At 39.3% G+C, this 23,286-nt stretch overlaps 2 protein-coding genes across 2 annotated transcripts; both read right to left on the bottom strand.

Annotated features, from left to right (window-relative positions):
- Window positions 1–10,516: 10,516 nt before the first annotated feature.
- On the bottom strand, window positions 10,517–11,116 carry LOC148791561 (pentatricopeptide repeat-containing protein At3g21470-like). Its single transcript, XM_088888232.1, has one exon. It carries the CDS (start codon window positions 11,114–11,116, stop codon window positions 10,517–10,519), a length of 600 nt encoding a protein of 199 aa, XP_088744358.1.
- A 110-nt stretch (window positions 11,117–11,226) lies between these two features.
- On the bottom strand, window positions 11,227–19,250 carry LOC148791560 (uncharacterized). Its single transcript, XM_088888231.1, has 4 exons — window positions 18,386–19,250; window positions 17,563–17,721; window positions 12,625–13,488; window positions 11,227–11,333 (listed from the first exon to the last, which is right to left on the bottom strand). Exons 1-4 carry the CDS (start codon window positions 19,248–19,250, stop codon window positions 11,227–11,229), a joined length of 1,995 nt encoding a protein of 664 aa, XP_088744357.1.
- Window positions 19,251–23,286: the final 4,036 nt, after the last annotated feature.

The following is a 23,286-nucleotide window of genomic DNA, read 5'->3' as shown; positions in this document are numbered from 1 at the left end:
ACTTGAAGTCATCATGTTTGTAACAGGTTGGATCATCTCCAACTAGACCAAAGGGATATGGGATGCTAATATTTCCGCATTTTCTTTGGCAGCCAACTCTTGTATCTGGCGATGTAAAAATTATTATTGTTATCATATAGAAGTGTAAATTGGGCCGTGCCACCCGTGGCCCGGTACGATTTTGGACTAATTTGTACTGGTATGGCATGACAGTACATACGCCATGTTAGACCCAATACGATGGTCCGTGCCGTGCTGGGCCTGGGGTTCAAAGTTTACAGGTCAGTACAGCACAACACGACCAAGCAAGTAGTGCTGCCCGCGGCTTGTATGTTTGCACTGCCCAGCACGGTCCATATATGCTATTTATATATATATTTGTATATATATACATAATAATTATATATTTTATATATTTATATATAAATATATAATATATTATATAAATTATAATTATATAAAAATATATAGAATATAATATATTAATAAAATAAACAATTTTTTCAATTTTATTATATTAATTTATTTAATTATTGTATAATAAGCAATTCTATACAATAAAATTCATATAAAATTAAAATTTTAAGTTATTTTTTCAATTTTCTTAAATAAATAGGCAAAAATAACTTTGGCCCAGTCCTTGGCCCGACTTAGTCCAAGGCTTGGCACACGGCACAGCATGGGGCTTGTGTTGCAGGCCATGCCGGGCCGACCCCCAAATTTTCATAGGAGAGGGCGGCATGACCCACACTTTGCGTGAGCTGCTTGCGGATCGTGCCTACACCTCTATCATCTCAAGTAAGGATGTAGTCCTCACATAACCATCCTTAAGAAGAGGTGAGGAATCAATAAATACATTTTAAGTTGAACACAACATATTAAATATAAGAAATCACATTTGCTTCACAAACAAAAATGTCAAAGTCTTTAATTTATTGAAAGGGAGAATTCCTGACAAGTACCCTGCACTTTGGGTATAGTGCCACTTTGGTCTCTGAATTTTAAAATGCAATAACTCAATACCTGGACTTTCAAAATTTATCAATCAAGTTCCAGTTGGCCCATTAATTATTTGTTAAGTGGCATTTCAAAAGACACAAATTCCCTTCGAGTGTTGTCTAATTTTCTTTATCATCCCTTCAAACCTTGATAAAAAAAATGAACAGTCTCAAATCTTTGCCTCTTTTATTCAAGAAAGTTGGAGTCACGAGAATGCCCACTAAGATGTGACTCCAACTTTCTCTAATAGAAAAGGCAAGGATATGAGACCGTTCATTTTTAGTCAATGTTTGGATGATTGATAAAGAGAATTTGATAACACTTTAAGGGTATTTGTGTTTTTTCAATTGCCACTTAACCAATGTTTAATGGTAGAGATTGGATTGACATGTTTTAAAAGTTTGAATATCTAATTATCGCATTTTAAAATTTAGGACCAAAGTGGCACTGGACCCAAAATACAAGATACTAATCAAGAATTTTCCCTAAATTAAAGGGATAACTTGAGTTAAACGCCCCCTTAGGCCATTGTACAGTTTGGTTCAGCGTCGAGTGGAAAAGATTCCCAATTTAGGGGATGGTGTTCATAGGGAGGGCTGGGATATATATTTCGGCAATAGGTGGTGACGTCTAGAATAATATAAGATGATTACCTTTATATAACCCTAATTCAATAGTGAAATTTGAAGCAAAATTGGAAGAAGGGTGAAGTCATACCTTAGCTTGGCATCCATGGGGGAGGAGGTAAGCATTCCCATGATAGCCTTGCATGCATTGGCAAATATATCCAAGGCTGTTGTTGGGGATAGAGCAGTTGGTGTTATCCCCGCATGCATAATTCCTACTTCCTTTCTCACATGTCTTTTTTGCGTTTGATCCGCCCACTTCTATGCATGCAAATTAATATTTCTTAAATTAAAATCTGTTTATTTTTCATATTAAGAGGAAATTAAAGAAGTCAGACGGCTAATATGACCAATAGATGATCAGAGCATGGGAGATTCAAATAAATCCCCCTCTCCAACCGATCATTGATTCAAATGGGCGAATATCATATGAGTGCTCCATGTGACATTATATAGTAGTAATTAAGGTCAGTTAAACTTTACCAAAAGAAAAGCTAACTTAATGAGATCCGGTTATGATATCATTTCTTTTAAATGCATGATAAAATAACCATTACAATTAGTGTTAAAAGCCACTGCTGCAAGATATTATTAATCTTAATTGATGAATGCTGCTCAGGATAAGTAAGAGACACAGGAAGAAGAAGACCCGTCAACAACCAAGTCTCGAGATAGGAATGGCAATGGGGCGTGGTGGGGACAGGGAGTCACTCTCCATCCCCTCCCCGTCCTCTTGGAGGACAAGGTTATCCCCATCTCCATGGGGTTCTCATGATTTTTTATATTGTCAAGTATTTTGTTTTTGTTTTTTTATTTTATTTAAAAAATTAAAAATAAAATAGTTAAAATTTACAATCACATTAAAAAAGATTCAACCATATTTTTAAAAATATAAAATACCCACATGTATACATCTATAAAATATTTTAGCAGAGATCCCTAGTGGCCGGGGATCGATTGGGGTCCCCGTGGGGCAGGGAATGCACTCCCCATCCCTATCAAAATGGATGAAAATTTTTCCATCCCCATTCTTGCAGGGAGAAAATCATCCCTATCCCCACTTCATTCAGAGAGAGTCCCCATGGGAATTGGGGAAATGAGAAAAATTGCCATCCCTAAGCTAAATGTAAGTCCTAGTTATCTCTCCTTCTCTCTTCAAGAGTAAAAGAAAATTTTATTAAGATGAAAGGAAAAAGGGGGAAAAGAATAATACAAATGGGTCAAAGCCCGAGGCTCACTCAAGAACCCAGAACGGAACACACTATTAATCAAAACAAACCGACAACAACAACAAACCAGGAAGGACAAGAAAACGTTGCTGCAGAAAGCCACATAACCAAAGGAAAATCAAAAAGACCAACAAAGACAGTGATAGACGCATGGCCCATGCAGGTGTGTGACGTGGCATAGGGAGAAGAGTAGCAGATTTCCTCCCTTTTCTCTTCATTTTCTTGTTAGTTTATTTCTGTTCTATTTCCTTGTAACTAGGAATAGGACAATAAAGCCAAGGTATTGGCCTTAGGAAGTAGTCAATTTGGTTAAGTAGTTATTACTTAAGAATAGGTCAAGTTGTTAGTGGTTAAGTAGTTATGTTCCTATGGCTTAGGGATAAACTAACTACTAGAGAAGCTAATCCCTTAATCAGTGGCTCTGTTAGTGGAAAGAAATTGAGAATTTTCTGTATTTAAACACCACCCATCCAACATGGGAGGGGAGTTGGAAGTTAATAAAATCTTGTGGTCTTATTCTCACCCTAAGCAGAATACTCTATCACTCTAGCTTTGACTGGGACCTATCATTGGTATCAGAGCTAGGCACCATGGCTACTAACAAGGAGAGAATTGAGAGCTTAGAGGCTGGACTTGGAGGCGGGAGTAGCTGATAAGTTTCATCAGCTAGAAGATGCCATCAACAAATTATTGGAAGCTCTACTCTCCAACCGTGCTACATCGACTGCCAACAACCTTGAATTTAAGGCAAACTCTCCTACCGGGCGTTCTCGCAGCATGAGAAAAGAATCTCGAGACAACTCCGAAGTGGGATGACAATTGTTCTCTTCCAAACTAGCCAAATTGGAGTTTCCTCGATTTGCGGGAGATGACCCCACCGAATGGTTCACAAGAGTAGATCAATTTTTTGAATACCAAGGCACTCTTGAATCTCACAAGGTGTCCTTGGCTTCTTTCCATTTGAAAGGCGAGGCTAATCAATGGTGGCAATGGTTGAGAAGATCCTATAAGGAAAAAGGCAAAGAGGTGACATGGGAAAATTTTCAAGAGGAACTTTGGGCAAGATTTGATCCTATCGAATGTGAAGACTTTGATGAAACATTGTCAAAGATTACACAGGTGGGCTCCTTACGTGATTATCAAAAAGAGCTCGAACGGCTGGGAAATCGGGTACAAGGGTGGAATCAAAAGGCATTAGTAGGCAACTTTATGGGAGGTCTTAAAATTGAAATAGCAGATGAGATTCAGATGTTTAAGCCAAAATCCTTGAACGCTACATGTCAATTCAATAGGACCACTATCGACTCTTCTCCAACGAAACTAAAGTCTGCTTCACCAATGAAACGACTCACTTGGACAGAGATGCAAAGGAGGCGTGCTCAAGGCCTTTGTTTTAATTGCGATGAAAAATTTGTACCAGGGCACAAATGCAAAGGGCCGCAGTTGCTGTTGCTTGAAGGAAATTATGACGAAAGTGAGACAGATGACGAAGAGGGAGCTCACACCAACCTTTGACGAGCTATGGAACAGATACATCAAATTGGACCTTGAGGACAAGGTTCCTCTGAAAGACGGGGGCAATGATAGACGCATGGCCCATGCAGGTGTGTGACGTGGCGTAGAGAGAAGAGCAGCATATTTCCTCCCTTTTCTCTTCATTTTCTTGTTAGTTTATTTCTGTTCTATTTCCTTATAACCTGTACATAGGAATAGGTCAATAAAGCCAAGGTGTTGGCCTTAGGAAGTAGTCAATTTGGTTAAGTAGTTATTACTTAAGAATAGGTCAAGTTGTTAGTGGTTAAGTAGTTATGTTCCTATGGCTTAGGGATAGACTAACTACTAGAGAAGCTAATCCCTTAATTAGTGGCTATGTTAGTGGAAGGAAGTTGAGAATTTTCTGTATTTAAACACCACCCATCCAACATGGGAGGGGAGTTAGAAGTTAATAAAATCTTGTGGTCTTATTCTCACCCTAAGCAGAATACTCTATCACTCTAACTTTGATTGGGACCTATCAGACAACCAACCTCGAAACTCTTTAACTGACCTAAGGCCCAAAAACTAAGTGGGACAGAGTGACAACTTACCTCTTCCTCCTCTTCCTTAACCACTAATTGCCTTCCATCCTCTTAGATCTTCTTTAACTGAATCATCCACATCAAATTCAACAAGCCTTCTTATCTTTCTACATCCCAAAAATCCCCTAAACTTGAAAGCCTCGTGGGTTTTCGCTAAGAACTCATTGTAAAACTCTTCCTCGTCACTTTCAATTCTACTTTCAGCTCATGCCTCTCTTTACTAAACCGCTGCCTTCCTCTTAGTTTACTATGTTCAAGTCCAAGTTGATAGTGGTCCCCCCTATCCACTTGTAGGGGACTGATAACGATGATACTGCTGAATCAGTTACACCATTCACTTCATCTATTCCGTAACATGAGGGATTTAGACTGTTCCATCCATTCAGTAACATGAGGGATGAGGGATCTAACATATTCTTATCTCCGCTCTGTATTCTTATCATAAATTCCTTGTGTATTTATCTCTAATGTATATAACTCCAATTGTATAGTGACACATGTACATATAGATACAAAAATATATATATGAATATATATATATATATATATATATATATGTGAGTCTCAAATTGAGTAACACACAATTTTGGTATTCATTCAAAACAGTTCCTCTGTTTTTCAGATTTCACCGACCCAAGGTTCTCTACCTCTGGACTCCTAGACGGACTCATCCCTTGTCCTGATAAAGCCTGATCCCCCACAGTCGGAACACCTTCTTATGAACTACGGTCATCCCTAGGAAGGTTTTACCCTAGTGTAATCGACGTCCTAACCTTCTACTTGAATCTTGCACCAGTGCAACAACCTTGGACTTGCTAACACAGTCAGCCTCAATTCAAGAGCTCTCTAAATTATCACGTCTAAATCATCACCACAACATCCTTAGACTTACACCAATGCAACACCACATAGTTCAATTGTATTCTCTCATACTCGAAATAGGCCTTCCATTGTATTCTCCTCCTACCACGTTTTGTGACAACCTCATGCACAGTTTGGAAGGAGTCTTACAGCTAATCCAGTGCTCCATTCTCGATCCATTTTTATTTGGAGTTCAGTTTGTTGCTTCCGCTGATCTACTAGTGGAATTTAGCCTATAACAAGCTTCTTGTGTTTTTTCCAGACGTAATCTTCAGTGGTTAGTTTTCTCCCAACTAAACGGAAAAAGACAAAAATGTAGGTTCTCGGGCTTCCAAGCAGCCAACAGCCTACGCAGAAAAATGCACCAAACAGGGCCTTGATGATTAAGTAATTGTTAAAAGAAGTACTTGTATTATATTAACAACCACTTAAGGTTGTTTGGTATCCCACTTTTAAAATCACTTATTATGTTTTTAAGCACTTATTGGGGTGGGAATGTTTGGTAAGCTATTTTCCCCATAAGTGCTTATATTGATACAAATGACAATTTTAGCCCTCACTTCACTTATACATATAAACAATGCTTTTCACATGTCACACTATACATTTCAACTGAGAATCCACATGGACCCACACATGAATCACCATGTGAACTCAATTAATAACAACAATAATAATAATCATAATAATTGATGATGCAAGTTTTGGCAGTTCCTGACAGGCCGGTGACTCGGATGCTGATTGATAGTGTGCGATCCGAGCGTTCTCTGGTCATCTGGCGACTTCTTGGTGGCTGGTGACTCAGAGGCCGAAGTGGAGGATTTCCACCAGATAAAGACTTGGATGTCGAGCTAACTAGGCTAAGCTAGGGGGTAGATCGGGTGCCGACCTAAGTTGATTGTCGAGCTGTGTAGCTCTTCAAAGAAACCTACAAGGAATTAATGTCAGAGTGTCCGGGTTGCTTTACCCGTGGTGGGCACTCCGATGCTTAAGTTAGTACTCGGTTGTGCAAGCTGAAAGTATGTATACTAGTAGGCTCGTGAACAAGTAATCGTGCATACCCTCTTCCTTGAGGTCTAAAGTCCTTATATAGTTGAGTTGCCATCGATCCCACGTACCGCACCCAAGATTTCCGGGAGGTCATGCCTAACCGGTCAGAGATCCTCAGAGGTAATCGTCATACACGTTGACCATCCTCTGGAATATCCGATATGCGGGCCAACTTCCTAGAGACCTGGGGGTATCAGCATATGCATGCCAAATTTGTTGGCGAGCACATTTCGTAGGTCACTGCCTGGTCCTCAGTCAAGTCGACAAGCCCTCGAGGGAGGTCGTTCCTCGCATCGAGGTCACTTCGGCCAGTGGCGAGGAGTTATAGGTCAGCCCTGAACGAGGTGCTCCTAGCTGACCTAAGTTGTGGTCAAAGTCGCTAGGTCGGAGTGCAAATGAACCGCGATCTAGGACTCCAAATCATCACTTAGGTGGTGTCTATGTGTCATTCAGTAGTTCTAAGATGCCATGTGTCACGATGTCATTGGAGGGCCACATCCGCCCTTCATCAATTGCCCCCCACTCCCGAGCTGAGAGTACCTAGGCGAAGGAAGTAGATAGTTCCTTTGGCTTGGAATGACTGTTTTATGAACTCATAGTCGTAAGCATAGGTCTGATTTGCTTCTCAGGTTAGAAGAATCCAAGTGTTAGCAGCCTTACACAGGACCTCGTTGTCTTGATTATCGGGGCACGAGAGCGATCTCATCTGCTCGAGGAAAGGTGGAGCAGATACACGAGGACATCTACCTTATAAGGGATGTGACCATCAAGGGATCTAGCAATCCGACCTATTACCTCAAGAGTGGAGCTCATCGGATCGCCCTCAAGAAGGGGTTCTATGTGATTGCTTTATCAGGTTGCTCCACCTAAGTAGACTCTAACGTAGCATCATTCAAACTGGTTCTGAAAGAGTATCTAGCGAGTTTGACACAAAGCCTAAACCGAGGTGAAAAGATTGGCTAAGTTTGCATTTGACTCTATTGCCCTTGCCAAGGAAGCAGGCAACTGGGTCTTATGTGGTGCCGAGGTCTAATAAGCTCGCAACTAGATTGCCCAAGCCGCGGAGGTGATTGGGTCTTATATGGTGTCAAGATCTTTTATCAGCTCGACACCTTAGCTCTTAGGCACTAAGAGCGATTTGTGGTCCACTCTACTTATCCTTGATCTTGGCCATGCCAAAGAGTCAATTGCGTCACATGTGGTGCCGAGGTCTTTTATTATCTCGGCGCCCTAGCCCTTAGGATATGAGAGCAACTCGCCGTCAACTCTCCTTATCCTTTATCTTGCCCACATCGAAGAGGCAAATGGGTCTCATGCGGTGTTGAGGTCTTTTATCAGCTCGGCACCCTAGCCCTTAGGCTCTAGGAGTGACTCACAGTCCATTCTCCTTATCCTTGATCTTGCCTATGCCGAAGAGGTGACTGGGTCTCACGTGGTGCTGAGGTTTTTTATCAATTGGGCATCCTAGCCCTTAGGCTCTGGGAGCGACTCGTGGTCCACTCTCCAAAATATTATTTAGCCAACGTGCGCATTAACCTTTCCACCTAAAAAGGTGGTCGTTCTGTAGTAACTTCCCATATGGCTGCTTCTACATTGTCTCGTGGGATTATCTTCCTAGGTGAGTGCTTGCAAGACCACAACTATGCACTTCGGACCCCCTTGTGAGGGTTGTTGATACATAAACATGTTATTGGTGTGAGTCAGCAGTTCGAGGCTACAGTTACACTGCATCAACCTTGTAGTGACGTCAGTCATCCACCCCTACAAGAAGCCACTAGGAGCTCGACCTACGAGAGAAGCACTATTGACTTTAGGTCGCCAGCTCGCATGGGAGCCTTGGAAGGCTCGACCTACAAGGGCATCCATGTAATCCATTGGCCGCCTACTCCCATGGGATCTAGGAAGTGCTCGACTTCTAGAAGCAAACTTGCGAAATTAAGCAGAAGAGGCTTCATTCGGTTTAACCGTTGTTGAGTATAAACATAGAATGAGCTGAGGTCGGTGGGGCTTCTTTACAATCTATTGGCTGTCAAACACCGCGGGAACTGTGGAGGGCTCAACCTGTAGGGGTGGCCTCACTCCAAGGTGCTTGTTGCCAAACTACTGGTTGTCGAGGTCATTATGTTGTTTACATCGGGCTTCTCCCATTCTCAGATTTGGAAATTCTTCCTTCATTTCATAGAACCGCCACGCTTCAATCCTGGTGGGAACCGCTGATGAATCTACCGCAAGGAGAGGGGTGTTCACAAGCCATGGCGGTGTGTTTACATAAGATACTAGGAGTGATGACTTTGGCATGGTTGCTACTGATTGTAATAGGGTGGGTCTCAAGGTTCATCATGGACGCCTTTGCCCCCCAGTAATTGATTATTGGTTCATGATGTTGGTACTGGTCAAAAATGCCTTTGAGTTCATAAAAAATGGAAATTAGAGAGTGAAAACTTAAATTTTTAAAAGGTGAGATCTTAACTTTCTAGAAGATGAGCATTTAGTTTTCTAGAAGACGAGAATTTAGCTTTTTGTAGCATGTCTCACAGATGATGTCAGTTGATGATGCAAGTTTTGGTAGTTCCCAGCTGGCCGGTGACTTCGATGCTATTGACGTTGTGCAATCTGAGCGCTCTCTAGTCATCTGGCTACTTCTTGGTGGTGGGTGACTCAAAGGCCGAAGTGGAGGATTTATGTTGGATGAAGACTTGGAAGCCGAGCTGACTAGATTGCGATTCCTAAGTTAGTACTAGGTTGTGCAAGTTGAAAATATGTATACTAGTTGGCTAATGAACAAGTAATTGTGCGTACCCTGTTCTTGACGTCTGAAGCCCTTATATAGTTGAGTTGTCATCGATCTCACGCACTGCACCCAAGATTTTCAGGATGTCGTGCCTAACCGGTCCGAGATCTTTGGAGGTAATGGCCATGCATTCTCTAGAATATCCAGTACGTGGGCCAAATTCCTAGAAACCTGGGAGTGTCGGCATATGCATGCCGAATTTGTTGGTCAGCACATCTCACAGGTCATCGCCTAGTCCTTGCGTTGAGGTCACTTCGACCAATGACGAGGTGCTACAGGTAAGCCCTGAACGAGGTGCTCTTAACCGACCTAAGTGTGGTAAAAGTCACTAGGTCGGAGCGCAAATGAACCATGATCTGAGACTCAAAATCATCACTTAGGTGGTGTCTATGTGTCATTCAACTGTTCTAAGATGCCATTTGTCATGATGTCATTGGAGGGCCTAATTTGCCCTTCATCAATAATAATAAATAATAATCATAATAATAAAATAATAAATAATAATAATAACTATTTGGCACTTCAATGAAACCCCATCCCTAAAAATCATTCTTGCATTATGCAAGTCGCCGCATTTTGCATACATGTCAACTGGTTAGGTTTGATATTGTTACAATTTACAAGATTATGGATTTCTTTTTCGTGATCCAAAGAACCATTTTGTGCACAAGCTGATAATGCACTTGCTACTGTAACTTCATCAGGCTTAAATCCCTTGGACTGCATCTTATCGAGAGCCTCTAGAGCTTCTTCGCAATATCAATTCTGTGCATATCCAGCAATCAATGTATTCCAGTTCACCAAATTCTTGACTGTAATGCGATCAAAGATCTCTCTTGCCTCCTTGACGTTACTCTTCTTGTAGTAACCAGCAATTATTGACTACCAGGAATAGCAGTTCCGCTGTGGCATCTCCTCAAATAGCTGCCTTGCCGTCTTCAACTGCCCAATCCTCACATATCCATCGATCATCACAGTCCATGTCACTAGATTCCTCATCTCATGTGGAGAGCAATTGAATAAACGCCTAGCAGCAATAATAACCCCATTCCTTGCATATCCATAAATCATCTCTGCCCATGTAACTTCCGTCTTCTCTAGCATCCGTTCAAAACTAAATGATGCAGAACCCATGTCACCATTCCTTGAACACCCTCTTATCATTGCATTACATGTCACCAAATTCCTATCTGGCATTTCATCAAATACCCTGTGGGAACCAACTATGTCGCGGCATTTAGAATACATGCTAACCAATGAAGTCCCTATCCCCACATCTGAATCCACCCCAATTGTGATCGACTCAGCATGGAAAGCTTTCCCGGCAGAGACCCACAAGCCTTGAGTAGTAGAGGAATAACACCATAATGGTGGATTCCTTTTGCAGAGAATTTGGATGTAAAGAAGAAGAGCTTCTTCTGGGGCTCCTTGAGAGAGGTACCTTTTTATGACATGAGACCAAGATCCATTAGTTGGAGCCATCGCAAACTCTCCTTTCTGACTTCCAACCTCCTCTCCTCTGCCGAGAGGAGAGAGGTTTCTTGCTGCCGAGAGGAGAGAGGTTTCTTGCTGCCGCTACCCTGTTTTCCATCTCAAGGTGGGAGACGATGAACAGTGACTTCCCTTTCTCCCACAAGGCCACAACCTCCGCTCTCCACTGTTCCATTGTCCACCAGCGACGAAAAGAAATATATTATAGCTAATTATAATTTTATTAAAAATCTCATTCTTAACTATAATTTATAAATTATAATTCATAAGGTTTAATGTTTTATGGGATGAGAAAGACCCAACTCTCCTATCCAACCATAAAATATGCATTGGCAAAACTTCGATGTAAAAATATAAATAACAATTATTTATTATTTATTTTCAAAAATTATAAAAAATAAATAAACATTATATAATATATTCAAAAATTAGTTATTAAAGAAGAAATTTCGATTGCTTTGTGGATATGATAAATCATCAATAGATTTATAATACATTCAATCATTGTGATCACATGATAAAATTTAATTAATTAATTAATTTTTAATTATAAAAATATAAAACTAAAAAGTAATTATTAAAGAAAAAATTTCAGTTGGTCTGATAGATCATCCATACAGTTATAATATATTCAATTGTTGTGATCAAATGATAAAATATAATTTATTATTATTAATTTTTTTAATTTAAAAATATTCAATTACTCTATGGATATGATAGTTAAATCTATAAACTCGATACACCTCCAATACACACCAATATACCTCTAATAGGATACAATACACCTCAGGACATATCATATCAAAATTTTAAACAGGGGTTCTCATTCAACTTGGAAACATATAACAATGTCAAAAACAACTCTATCAGAACTAAAGAAAAAGTTAGAAAACAAAACTTTTGGAATAGGAAAAATCTTCGTGTCACATGTCTCACTGTCCTCTAAAATTTCAGGTTCAAAATAGGAAGGCGCACATCCTACATGGATTTGAGCCGTTTGGGATCTCTCACAAAAGCAGGGGAAGAAACTCTCGGTCTACAGATTGAAGTGGCATGAGGTATGGTACTTTGGTAGATTAGAAAGTTAGAAGGATGTGAAGAGAAGAAAACGTATGTATTTTTGAAAGTAGGGAACAAAGAGAGCAGGAATGAAACAATTTTACAAAGTTTCTAAAACTTTCACAAGTGTTTTTGGGAAATTTCCCAATATAATAGTTATTGAATTTCAAATTGGGACTTGACATCTAGCTTAATAGGTGGGTTATTATGTTAGGGAAAGGGAAGAAAGGAGAGAGAGTGAACGAGAGAGCTGGGAAGGGATTAAAAGGAGAGATCGTGAAGTAGAAATGAAAGAGGTGGAATGTGAGAAGGAAAGGGCTGTTGATATGGCCATTATCACTATATAATATAATAAGTATTGATATTTTTTAATATTTGTATTTAAATTTTGAAGTAAAAGAGAGGAGAATAATTGTTTGGATTTCGTAGTAATAGCATACCTTGGCATCCATGGGGAAGATAAGGATTCCCTTGAAAATCATGCAGGCAATTGCAAAGATATCCAGCGCCATTTGAGGAGTTGATGCAATAGGTGTTACTCCCACAGGCATACCCAGCCACGTCTGTTTGTGCTTCCTCGCAACTCTGGTTTCGAATTGCCCAGTCCAGTACTATGGAAGTCCTTATCCCAACGTTAAGAAGGTATTCAACATTGTTTCTTATCTCCCAGAGCCGTGAAACTTGTGAGTCAAATAATGAATCCCGGTCGTCGGACAGAAGAACAGCCAACCCACATCTACTAATATTCCTTGTGTATGCGAAGTCGTTAAGGCTCCTTGTGCTTGCTTCAAAGTCATTAAGATCGTTTAGTATGGTTGTCTGGCAGCAACCATAGCCGGTGCAAGATGAATTAGCTGTCACTTCTGTATCGTTCAAGCATGATGATCGACATTCCACATTGAACACAGAGCCCTCGTAATCATCCAATACGCCATACATGTCGCAACCGACTGCCATGAATCTGTTTCTGGTATTGGAGAGCCTGTATGTGTTTGGAAAAGAATAACTAATTTCATTATCCTCCATGTCTTCATCTGCACCCATGTAACATTGGACACTTCCGAGAATGGAAGTCGTTAGTTGATGAGCATCAAGTGATATATGGAGAATGGTATGGTCATCTCCCTTATAATCGCCATAAAACGTCAATTTTGGAGGAAGGATGGCAGTGTCGCAGAATAACTTGAAGTCATCATTTTTGAAACAGGTTGGATCATCTCCCACTAGGCCAAACGGGTATGGGATGCCAACATTCCCACATTTGCTTTGGCAGCCAGGCCTTGTATCCGACGATATCACTAATGCTGTCAAGACGAGGTGATGAAGAAAAAAGTAAATACACTTTCCAATCTAATTTCTTGCTTTCATAACTTTATGTGGAGCATATTCAACATAGAAGCAATAAGACATGATTGGTTTTGATAAATAAGACATGATTGGTTTTGATAAATACATTTTCCAATCTAATTTCTTGTCTAAATTGAGTTTTGATCAATCAAAATCCATGCATGAATTTTGATAAATAAGACATGATTGGTTACCACGTTTTTGATACAAATTGATTGATCAGAAGTTTTCTCGATATAATGTCTTTTTTTTTGTGACAAAAAAAATATTGAAAATAAAAAAAGAAGGATATACATTAGGGTTAAAGGGTGGGGGAGAGGATCTCACTCCGCCCGAAAAATCACCCTGAACTTCTTGAAAGGGAGCCTCCATCCGATAAGACCCAAAAGAATATCTTCTAATCCACCTCTCTTCAAAATAGACACTTCCTTCCGCCAACTCCACGGCATACCAAACTCTTCTAGCCGAATGCCTCTTACATAACACTTCCAAATCAGCCTTCTTTGCCACCCCAGCTTTTATAAATCAAGATCAGCCCCTCAACTTCACTTCTGTCTCCCACATTCCAACCTGATCCGAACCCAAAGATATCCCCTCAACCCAAATCCGAGTCTCCAATAGTCTCAGTAGAAACCGCAATTAAAGCGCCATTCGACACTGCTTCAAGGATGGTGAGATAGGCGCAACATGCAAAGATGAATCGGAGAAATACAGATAGGCTCAATACAGAATTCTGATTTCTACTGTAAATTTATAATATCAATGTCGTTCGATTAGTTGGCATCAATTTTAACCCTGGGCTAAACCATCATTCTGCCAAAATGAATTTGAAATTCCAACTTAAACGCTTCATCAGGTTCTTCAAGGGAAGTGTTACGCTCACAGCAGTTAAACCATCATTCTGCCAAAATGAATTTGAAATTCCAACTTCCCGTGATGCGGGGCCCACTTATTACTTTCGCAGCAACCGTTTCTTCTTATCACTACCTCTGTGTCTCAACCAGCATAACACAGCACAACGTTTCTCCAACGACAAGGTCTGTCCCAGGCCAGGCACTGGAGACGACTTACCAGTTACCACCAACCGATGGCCTATTTCTGTAGAGTAGAAAACGACCTCACTAACGCAGCTTCCTACCGCAATTCCCCTCCTTTCACCTGTGGCGCTTTTGCAACCGACAAGGTCTTTCCAGTTTCCAATATCATAGTCGAACAAGTAATGTAAAAACAGAGAGCAAAGTATTGCATAAGCATACAAACCCCACTACCGAAGCATAGAAATAGAGACCAGTGATCAATTGATTAATTAATTAATTTAGTTTTCTATCATATTTTGACCATTTACAAAAACCGAAGGTAGCAGTTCAGTTTCAAGTTTGTGACCGTTATTTGTTTGGTTAACGAAACTGTAAGCACCCCTAATTATGAACTGACTCAACAAATAACAATGGACGTTTACTCTCATTCCTAACAACAAAACCAAGACAGCTCAGGAAAAATTGAAACTATCAAACTTCTGAATTTCTTCGTCTTCCCCCTCTACCACTACCACGGACACCATGCTTCCCCATGCACCTATGGACTAACAGAATCCTCCACTTATTGGGGGATAACTTCACATAAGCATGGCTGTTGCATGGATGTCCTGCTACGTTGGAGGGCTCAAATATTACCCACACTCTACACCAACCGGTCGATTTGGGTTATGTGGATGTTTTAGGGTTATGCGGATGATTTAGTCGCAACTTCACCAAAGGAAATTCCTGAACTAGTGTAGATCATAGTATTCCCAATCCAGCCTATAATGAATGTTTTGAGAAAGATCAATTAATTCTCTCTTGGATTATTGTTTCCCAATCCAGCCTTTATTTCTCTACCTTTTCCTTCGAATCAAACATAGCCTTATGGAAAGTGGTTTTGCACTAATTGTTGAATATCGATGCTCACTAGATGTGCGGAATGCACTCTCTAAATCTTGTGCAAACTATTCACGCCCACGCTCTAGATTGATCCAACTTAGGAAACAGTTGCATTTAGCCTTAAGAAAGGAAGTATATGTCTATATCTGAATATGTTTTAAATGCAAGATCCTTAGCTGATAGTTTGTCAGTTGAATGAGAGAAGGGCACCTTTAGCTTAGGAGACAGCTACATGGACATCTCTTTTAGAACCTTGGGTCACCTTGGGGTGTAAGCGAGTCGAGCCTACTTTCAAGCTGTTCAGGCTCGGCTTACTAAATACTCGAACTCAGCTTACAGTAATCAAGTTCAAGTTGAGCTTAAACTCGAGTCGAGTAATTGGTTGAGTTAAGTTCAAGCTTTACAATAATCAGCTCCATGGCTCGTGAGCTTAATTGAGTTCATAATAAAATAATATAATATTTTTTAATATATTTGTATTTATAATATAAATAAATATTAATCTTTTTATATTAACTTATTTATAATATAAATGAATACATTTATAATTGGCATTTAAAAATATATTTTTATTTATAATACTTATAATATTAATTTATTTATAATTTTAAATATATTTTAATTTTAGTATACTTAATATTAATTTATTTAAAATCGGCTCAAATAAAACTACTCGAACCGACTCTCAAGTTTCAACTCAAGTCAAGTTTCGAACTCTGTTTTTTAATCGAACTCGAGCTCGTGATACTCGGCTCGACTCAACTCGATTAATACGCCCGAATGGTACTTTTAAATTAGAATGGTCTCCTTTTCGAACTCCATGTTAGTCAACGGGACTGGGCTTGTGAAGAGGACCCACCTACAACTTTGTCAGGCACCAATCACCAATTGAGAAAAGAGTCCAACACCGAACTCGACACAGAAACCACCACCTATCACTCGTTAGCCGTCCCTCCCACTCGAAACCACTTGTCACTCATCAATGTATTGTTAACTGGTCCAGCAACATTTGGGATGTTGGTTTGTAGGGCTGTCAAAGGGACGGATTCAAAGCGGTCGGGTCGGTTCTGTTTAGGAAAGTTCTGGTTTTTGATATATATATATATATATATATATATATATATATATATTATTATATTATAATTTAATCCATCAGGTTAGACCTGATTATCCTGCAACCGATTAATTCAGTTTTATGTCGAAAATTACACACCCTACCGTTTTAGGTTGTTCAAATGTAAGGTTGTGGAATGAAGAATCTTTCAATCATCTTTTCTCTAAGCATTTCTAAAACTCAGCTAGGGCTAGTTATTCTTGAAATGTATAATGTATTAACACATATGTCTAGTCAATTCAATTATGAGAATTATTATCTTAAGAAAAGTCTTATATATAGCCTTCATCCTCATTCCTTAAGCAATGTGGGACATGGAAAACACTCAATTGTTGCACTAATTATTTAGAGTTGATCTAAATCCCACATTCTTCAAGAAAGAGAATGAAGGCCTTTCCTTCTCCTATAAAACGATATTAACAATTAAATGAGGTTCGGGCCATGTGTATTTTTTTTGTATGTATTATTCTTTTATATTACTTAATTTACAAATTTAAATAAATTAAATTTTATTATATCATTTCATGGGCTTAAACTCTTTACTCGTTAGGTCCAAAAAGCCCGTAAACCTGGCCTAGGCCTATATAGAACCGGTCTTGGGCTTGTGATTTAGGCCCAGGGTGCAGGCTGGGCCAGGCTTAGGCCTAGCTTCAAACCCTTATCATTAGTTCTCGGCCTGGCCCACCCGACCCATGATCAGCCCTAAACTCAAGCATGCTAGAGACAGAGCCATTGATTAGTGGAACCTTTGCATAAAAAAAGAGCTATCAACACAATCAAATCCTTCATTATTATTTAGGGAGATTTGGGTTGAGAGATGTAAAGACTTTATATAGGAAAGGCTACGTCGGTTAATCATGTTATCATTAGAATTACAAATTTGTTGAGAGAAATCAATAAAGTTTGTGAAGACATATAAGATGCCTGCCTTTATTTCCTACTTAAATAATTGTAAAATTTGAAGAAAACTGGAAAAATTAAAATTTGTGAAGACATACCTTGGCATCCATCAGGAAGATAAGGATTCCCATAAAAACCTTCGGTACATTGGCATATATATCCAGGGCTGTCTTTGGAGATGTAGCAGTTGGTGTTATTACCACATGCGTAATTGCTATTTGCTTTCTCACATGTCTTTGGATTAGACCCGTCCGATGCTATGCATGCATATAAATTAAATTAAGATCTAATTCTTAAACTAAATTCTGCGCTTTTAGAGGTTTGGGAGTGTTTAAAAATAAGTACTCATTTGAAATAAATACTTATTTGGGATTGGACCACATTATTAAGTATTTATTGGTATTTAAGAAATAAGTTCAAAATAAGTATTTATTTAAAATATGAGGGGTTACTACTCCCCATTGTGTATCCCTTCAAAAGGAATAAAAAAAAGTAAATAAGTGCTTATTCAAACACTTATTTTTATGGTAAGCACTCCCAACACATGGCCGAACTTTGACCAATTAATCAATACTACTCTGAGAAGTTTGATGAATACCAGCTGATTAATTTAACTGGTTAACACTTACGATATCCAGAGGATATCAAGAAACAGAAAATTCAAACGGTACCGAAACCGTTGAATGATGAGAAAATGGGCAATCCAGACAAATCCTACTTGCCCGATCAACGATATTGACGACATCAAGTGTTCTCCTATGACAATATTGAAACGCAATTAAGCTCAGTTTGGAAGGAGTAGAAATGCAAATATGAAGAAAATACAAGGTTTTGCAGTCAACATATTTGTATTTATACTCCTTCCAAACTGAGCGAGCCTTAAGTGAAAAGCAAGAGAATAATTAGAAATTGAGTTCATACCTTGGCATCCATCGGGGAGGTAAGGATTCCCATCGTAACCTTGCAAACAATGACAAAGATATCCAGGGCCATTTGTGGAATTGGAGCAGTATGTGTTTCTCCCGCAGGCAGAATTGTTCATTCCTCGTGCTTCCTCGCAAGACTTATTGTTGTTTCGAATTGCCCAATCCAGTACTATTGGACGTCGAATGCCAGAAGTTACAAGGTCATTCACGTGGTTTCGGGCATCCCATAGGTGTGATACTTTCGACTGTAAGTCGTCCTGATCGGTCAAAACAACAATCCCACATTTACTAATATTGAGTGTGTTTGTGAAGTTGTAAACGCTATGAATCTGTATTTGAAAATCAGCGATACCCTTGGGTATCGTGGTCTGGCAGCATCCAAATCCACTGCATGGTAAGCCCATTATCACTTTGGTATCGTTCAAGCATTTTGAGGTGCAACCCACGTAGAACTCTTTGCCATTGTAGTCATACAAAGTACCAGATGTGTCGCAACCGACGATGGTCAATCTGTTTCTGGTATCCGAGACCCTAAATGCATTTGAAAAGTTAACCCCAGAGTCGCCAATCCCCTGCCATTTGTTGTTGAGGATGGTGTCTAGGTAGCATTTGGCAGCTCCAGGAACAGAGGTCGTCAGTTGGCCTTGCAGAGATATGTTCAAAACGGGCAAATTGACGTGGAACGACAATTGAGTTTCACCGGTGGTGTCGCATATCAAATGAAAATCTTCGTTCAAGAAACACTTTGGGTCATCACCGATGCCAAACGGGTAGGGTATGCTGAGGTTTCCACATTTCTCCGGACAGCCGGGCCTTGTCAGAGACGTTAATGTCGACGACCCTGTTGTTGCTGCGTTCATCGTGACCAACCGTAGTAGGATGAGATGAAGAAGCAACAAGGGCCAAATCATGATCGGATGATAAATGCGTCCTCGGTAAAAGGAAGGAACAGAATGCTGTTGTACCTGGAAATGGAATCATCGTGACCCATGCCACTATAAATATAAGTACGACTGATCAAAGATTACTATGCTGAGCCGTTTAATCCCAAGTCAATCAAGTGAATGAACTATCGATATTTTTCCAAGTCCCTAACGTTAAGCTTAAGGCGTGGAATATTACACAGAAGCCAAAAATAAAGCTTTCAATCCAGGCACACGCAGACAAATATCAGTGACTTTTTCCACTGTCACGTCACATTAGTGGTCGAGAAGAGGACAGATTTGAAAAAACAATTCTAAGAAAGTGGGAGATTTGAGCGTTAATTAAATATTTTGTGAATGGAAAATATAGAGTTCAAGCCCCTTTTATGGGATAAGGAATTGCTGAAACTATTATTTAACATTTTATAAGAGTTTGCCATTGATTAATTCCTTCTCTTAAGGGTTTTTTTTCTAGGTGATGGTATTTATTCATAAGTCAAGTCAATGGTACTCCCTTTCAATCTTCTTCTATGTCTTAAAAGGAGCGAAAGTGACACCTAAGGAGAGGAGATGACGATGGACCATCAATCCAAGCAGTCAACAGAAATACCATTAACAAGGGATAGGATGATATACAAACAAACAAACAAAAAAGGGCGTGTAGAAGGGGGTGGGGGAACCATAAATCATGCACTCAAACCTGAGCCCAAGGTTATCTGTTCAATTCAAGTTTATACCTTACTAAAAATTAATGCATTTGGGTTGGGCTTGGATAGTGTATACATGTATGTATATATATAAATAATGTATCTATATGTGTATGTATGTATGTATATATATATATATTTGGTCCAGGCTTAATTTGGAATAAAATCAAATTGATTTAAACTGGGCTCGAGTTCCCCAAGCGCTATAACCAAGCCCAGCCTAAACGTTAAGAAAACCCAAAATTTTGGGCCCAAACCCAGCCTGAGGACTAAAATTCCATGCCTAGTCCAAGTAAAATTGCAGGCTCTGATTAAGCCCACTCCAGTTGCATCTCTAATGATATTGGAGAAATCTCAACCTCCTGAAATGGAGGTTATCTAAAATTATAAAATGAGATACATGCCAATTCAAGGGGGAGGGTTGGTGGCCACAGTTCACTTTACATCATATATAGTAAAAATGTTTTAGCACACCAGTATTTTCCTTTTACAAAACATATACTCAAAACACATAATCATTCAACAAGTATACTAAAAAGGTAGCCGCATAGAAGGCAAACCAATAAAACCCAAAACCTAGAAAGCCTAAGAACCAAATTCCGCTGACCTCTCTTGCCTCATCTACCTTGCCCTCTTGAACTAAGGGACCCCCTAGAAGAGGGTTTGGCCACTACCACGTTATAAAAATCTAAGATACCATTGGTTCTTTTGAATCTAGAGAGGTAGTCCAGGTTATCAACAAAGCAACAAGGGACAACACTTTCTGAATCCGACTCACACTCTAAAATGGAATTGTAAGTCAAATATGACAATAAGGAAGTTTGTACTGAACCCTACTTAGATCTCAATCAATCGTGAAAATGAGATTTCTGACCATCTACAAAGGAAACACCAACTTGCTCAAACGATTCAACTGAGAGAGTAGAAGAATGTTCCTGATGAGGTGGAGCTTCTTTGGCGCTTGAAATGGGAAAAGAAGGCCACCAAAGCCAAGGAATCCGCCAAACTTGAATCACCCTCGCCCTTCTTTCTAGGCTATTGCAGCGTTTAGGTGAAACGACTGGTTAGTAGTCACAAACCGTTGGCATAGGGATAGGATGAGCTACAAACAAAGGCGTGTAAAGGGGTCCAAACTCCAAACAAAGCTTGTGCAATACGTTCAAAGCATATTTTGAAACCACAAAGAAAAAGGAGTCGCTGGTTGTCATATCTGTTACATTTATTATCACATTCATAATACCAAGTTTTGGATTACATTTCATACGGTGGAGAGTTTGAGAAACATATATTTCTTTAATTAATGTGTGTAAATTTAACATTATTGCAGCGTCAATGTTTCGCTGCTCCCCCAATGAGGGAGAAATGTCTGTCCCTAAATACGAATTGGGTTTGTGGCCCAATTCTAAGAATTGGGTTTGAGGCCCAGGCCCAGGCGATTAGGTGACCGCCGGCTTTGGTCACTATTAATTTTTTTATTTTTTTTATATGTTATTTTCAACATCTTTTTATATCTGCACTTTATTGGTCCACCACTATAATACATACTTAATACACTCTTGCAAATTGATATATGGAAACTTAAACTACTTAAATAAAAGTTTAAATGTAAAACTCAATCTATTAATATAAAGATTAATCATTATAACATCGAAAACAAATTGTTCAAATACAGTTTATTGATCTATGACAATTTATTGTTCCTTCGATCTTTGACTGCTACTGCCTTCTTCCCCTGATCTATGGCTTCTACAACCTTCTTCCTCGGATTGTTCATCTTGCCAGAATAATTGGAACGCTTCAGGGCAACCAGGAATTGATAATCCTAAAACTCCCCTACCTGTACATAGATTACAAACACGCAAGTCATAACACAAGTTTGAATGGTATATGATAATATAACATGCATAGAACACAATAAATAAGTGCCCCATGAAAGGTGTATACATTCTCCTAAGAATAGGTAGTTGAATTGAAAAAAAAAAAAAAGAGAAAAAAGTGTAGGAAATCGAACCCAAGTTAATTTATATCTGGGTTGAGTTTGATGATAGTGCAATTATGATTGAATATATATGAAAATGGATTCAGGACTATAAGAAAAATAAGCTGATGTGAATAAATGCAATTGTAAACTCCAGCAAATTTAAATTAATATTTAAAATCTGTAGATAGATATTTCCTTTTATTTCTTTCTAGATCCTAAAATGTTGAACAATGGCATACAAGCAGGCCACATATGCACAGAAAGCCACTGCTTAAGCCTGTGCCTATCTTTTATAGAAAATTGACACTTCTACACCCATCATGGTGATGCTTTCAGAAAGCCACTGCTTAAGCCTGTGAAACTACAATATATCTCAACCAAGCAATGAAAGGCATCCGAGTAGAAAACTTAGACTTCTCATGTGCCAACTTATAGAAATGGTAAAATTATTCATCAATCACACACAACCACAGCATGCCATTTCCACCAATATCTTCTTTGGTAAATTTCCACAAGTAGAAGAATGACTGTTGTAGGTACATTGTAAAGAAAACATCAAAATAAACCATCTTAAATGGTTACTTGTTTAGGTTATGGCCTCTGACAATCAGCCCATCTCTGTTCCATTATGGTGAGACCGCGACGTGATGTGGGCTCGCCTAGAAGATCATGGAGATTCAATATTTTGGGCCCTTTGTGCCACATTCTCAGCCATGAGGCCTAAGTTCCCAAACCCATACCTCAATTTAATTGGAACAAGATTGGCATTTTGGACAACACATTAAAAAAGACAAATGGCACTGTACCCTACCAACACATGCATTGACTGTGAAGATCATAGTAGAAATCTACTAGTCTTTCTTCTATCACTAGAATTAAAAATTGGTCAATAGGGTCACCAATCATTCAAAGTATCTGCTGAACAGGAGAAGACCGTGGAGAAGCTGGGAATATCCCTGTAAGCTTGTGGATCAAAACCAGATCACTTTCATTGTGGGCAAATCTTCATCCGCAAGAAAATAAAGTGTTTTGGTGAGCCTGTATTGTGTAGCCAGCTTTGAGTATTGGTTACACTGATTAGCTACTGATGGCACCCACAATTTCTGGATAGAAAGCTGGAAAGGAAGGTCTTGGGGACCCAAAGTCAGCCGGTGAGCCCTACCAATTATACCTTCATAGGTAGAAGATCAACCTATTCTGAAATCTCCTAGGCATGGATGTAGATGTAGACCCTAAATCAAAGTAGCATTCTCTGGTGCCTTCAAATTTCAAAAAAAAAAAAAAC

Source organism: Nelumbo nucifera, chromosome 5 (genome assembly GCF_055504915.1).
Source record: "Nelumbo nucifera cultivar China Antique chromosome 5, China Antique-T2T, whole genome shotgun sequence".
Lineage (NCBI taxonomy): Eukaryota > Viridiplantae > Streptophyta > Magnoliopsida > Proteales > Nelumbonaceae > Nelumbo > Nelumbo nucifera.
The sequence above is the reverse complement of the archived record's forward strand: the minus strand, read 5'-3'. Positions and strand labels throughout refer to the sequence as shown.

Excerpts from the sequence above, each read along its gene's own strand:
- LOC148791561 (XM_088888232.1), bottom strand. The coding sequence starts at position 11,116 with ATGGCTCCAACTAATGGATCTTGGTCTCATGTCATAAAAAGGTACCTC.
- LOC148791560 (XM_088888231.1), bottom strand. The coding sequence starts at position 19,250 with ATGAACGCAGCAACAACAGGGTCGTCGACATTAACGTCTCTGACAAGG. Across the intron at positions 17,722-18,385 it reads CCTCCCCGATGGATGCCAAG|CATCGGACGGGTCTAATCCA; the intron begins GTATGAACTCAA and ends ATGCATGCATAG. Across the intron at positions 13,489-17,562 it reads TCTTCCTGATGGATGCCAAG|CATTAGTGATATCGTCGGAT; the intron begins GTATGTCTTCAC and ends TCGTCTTGACAG.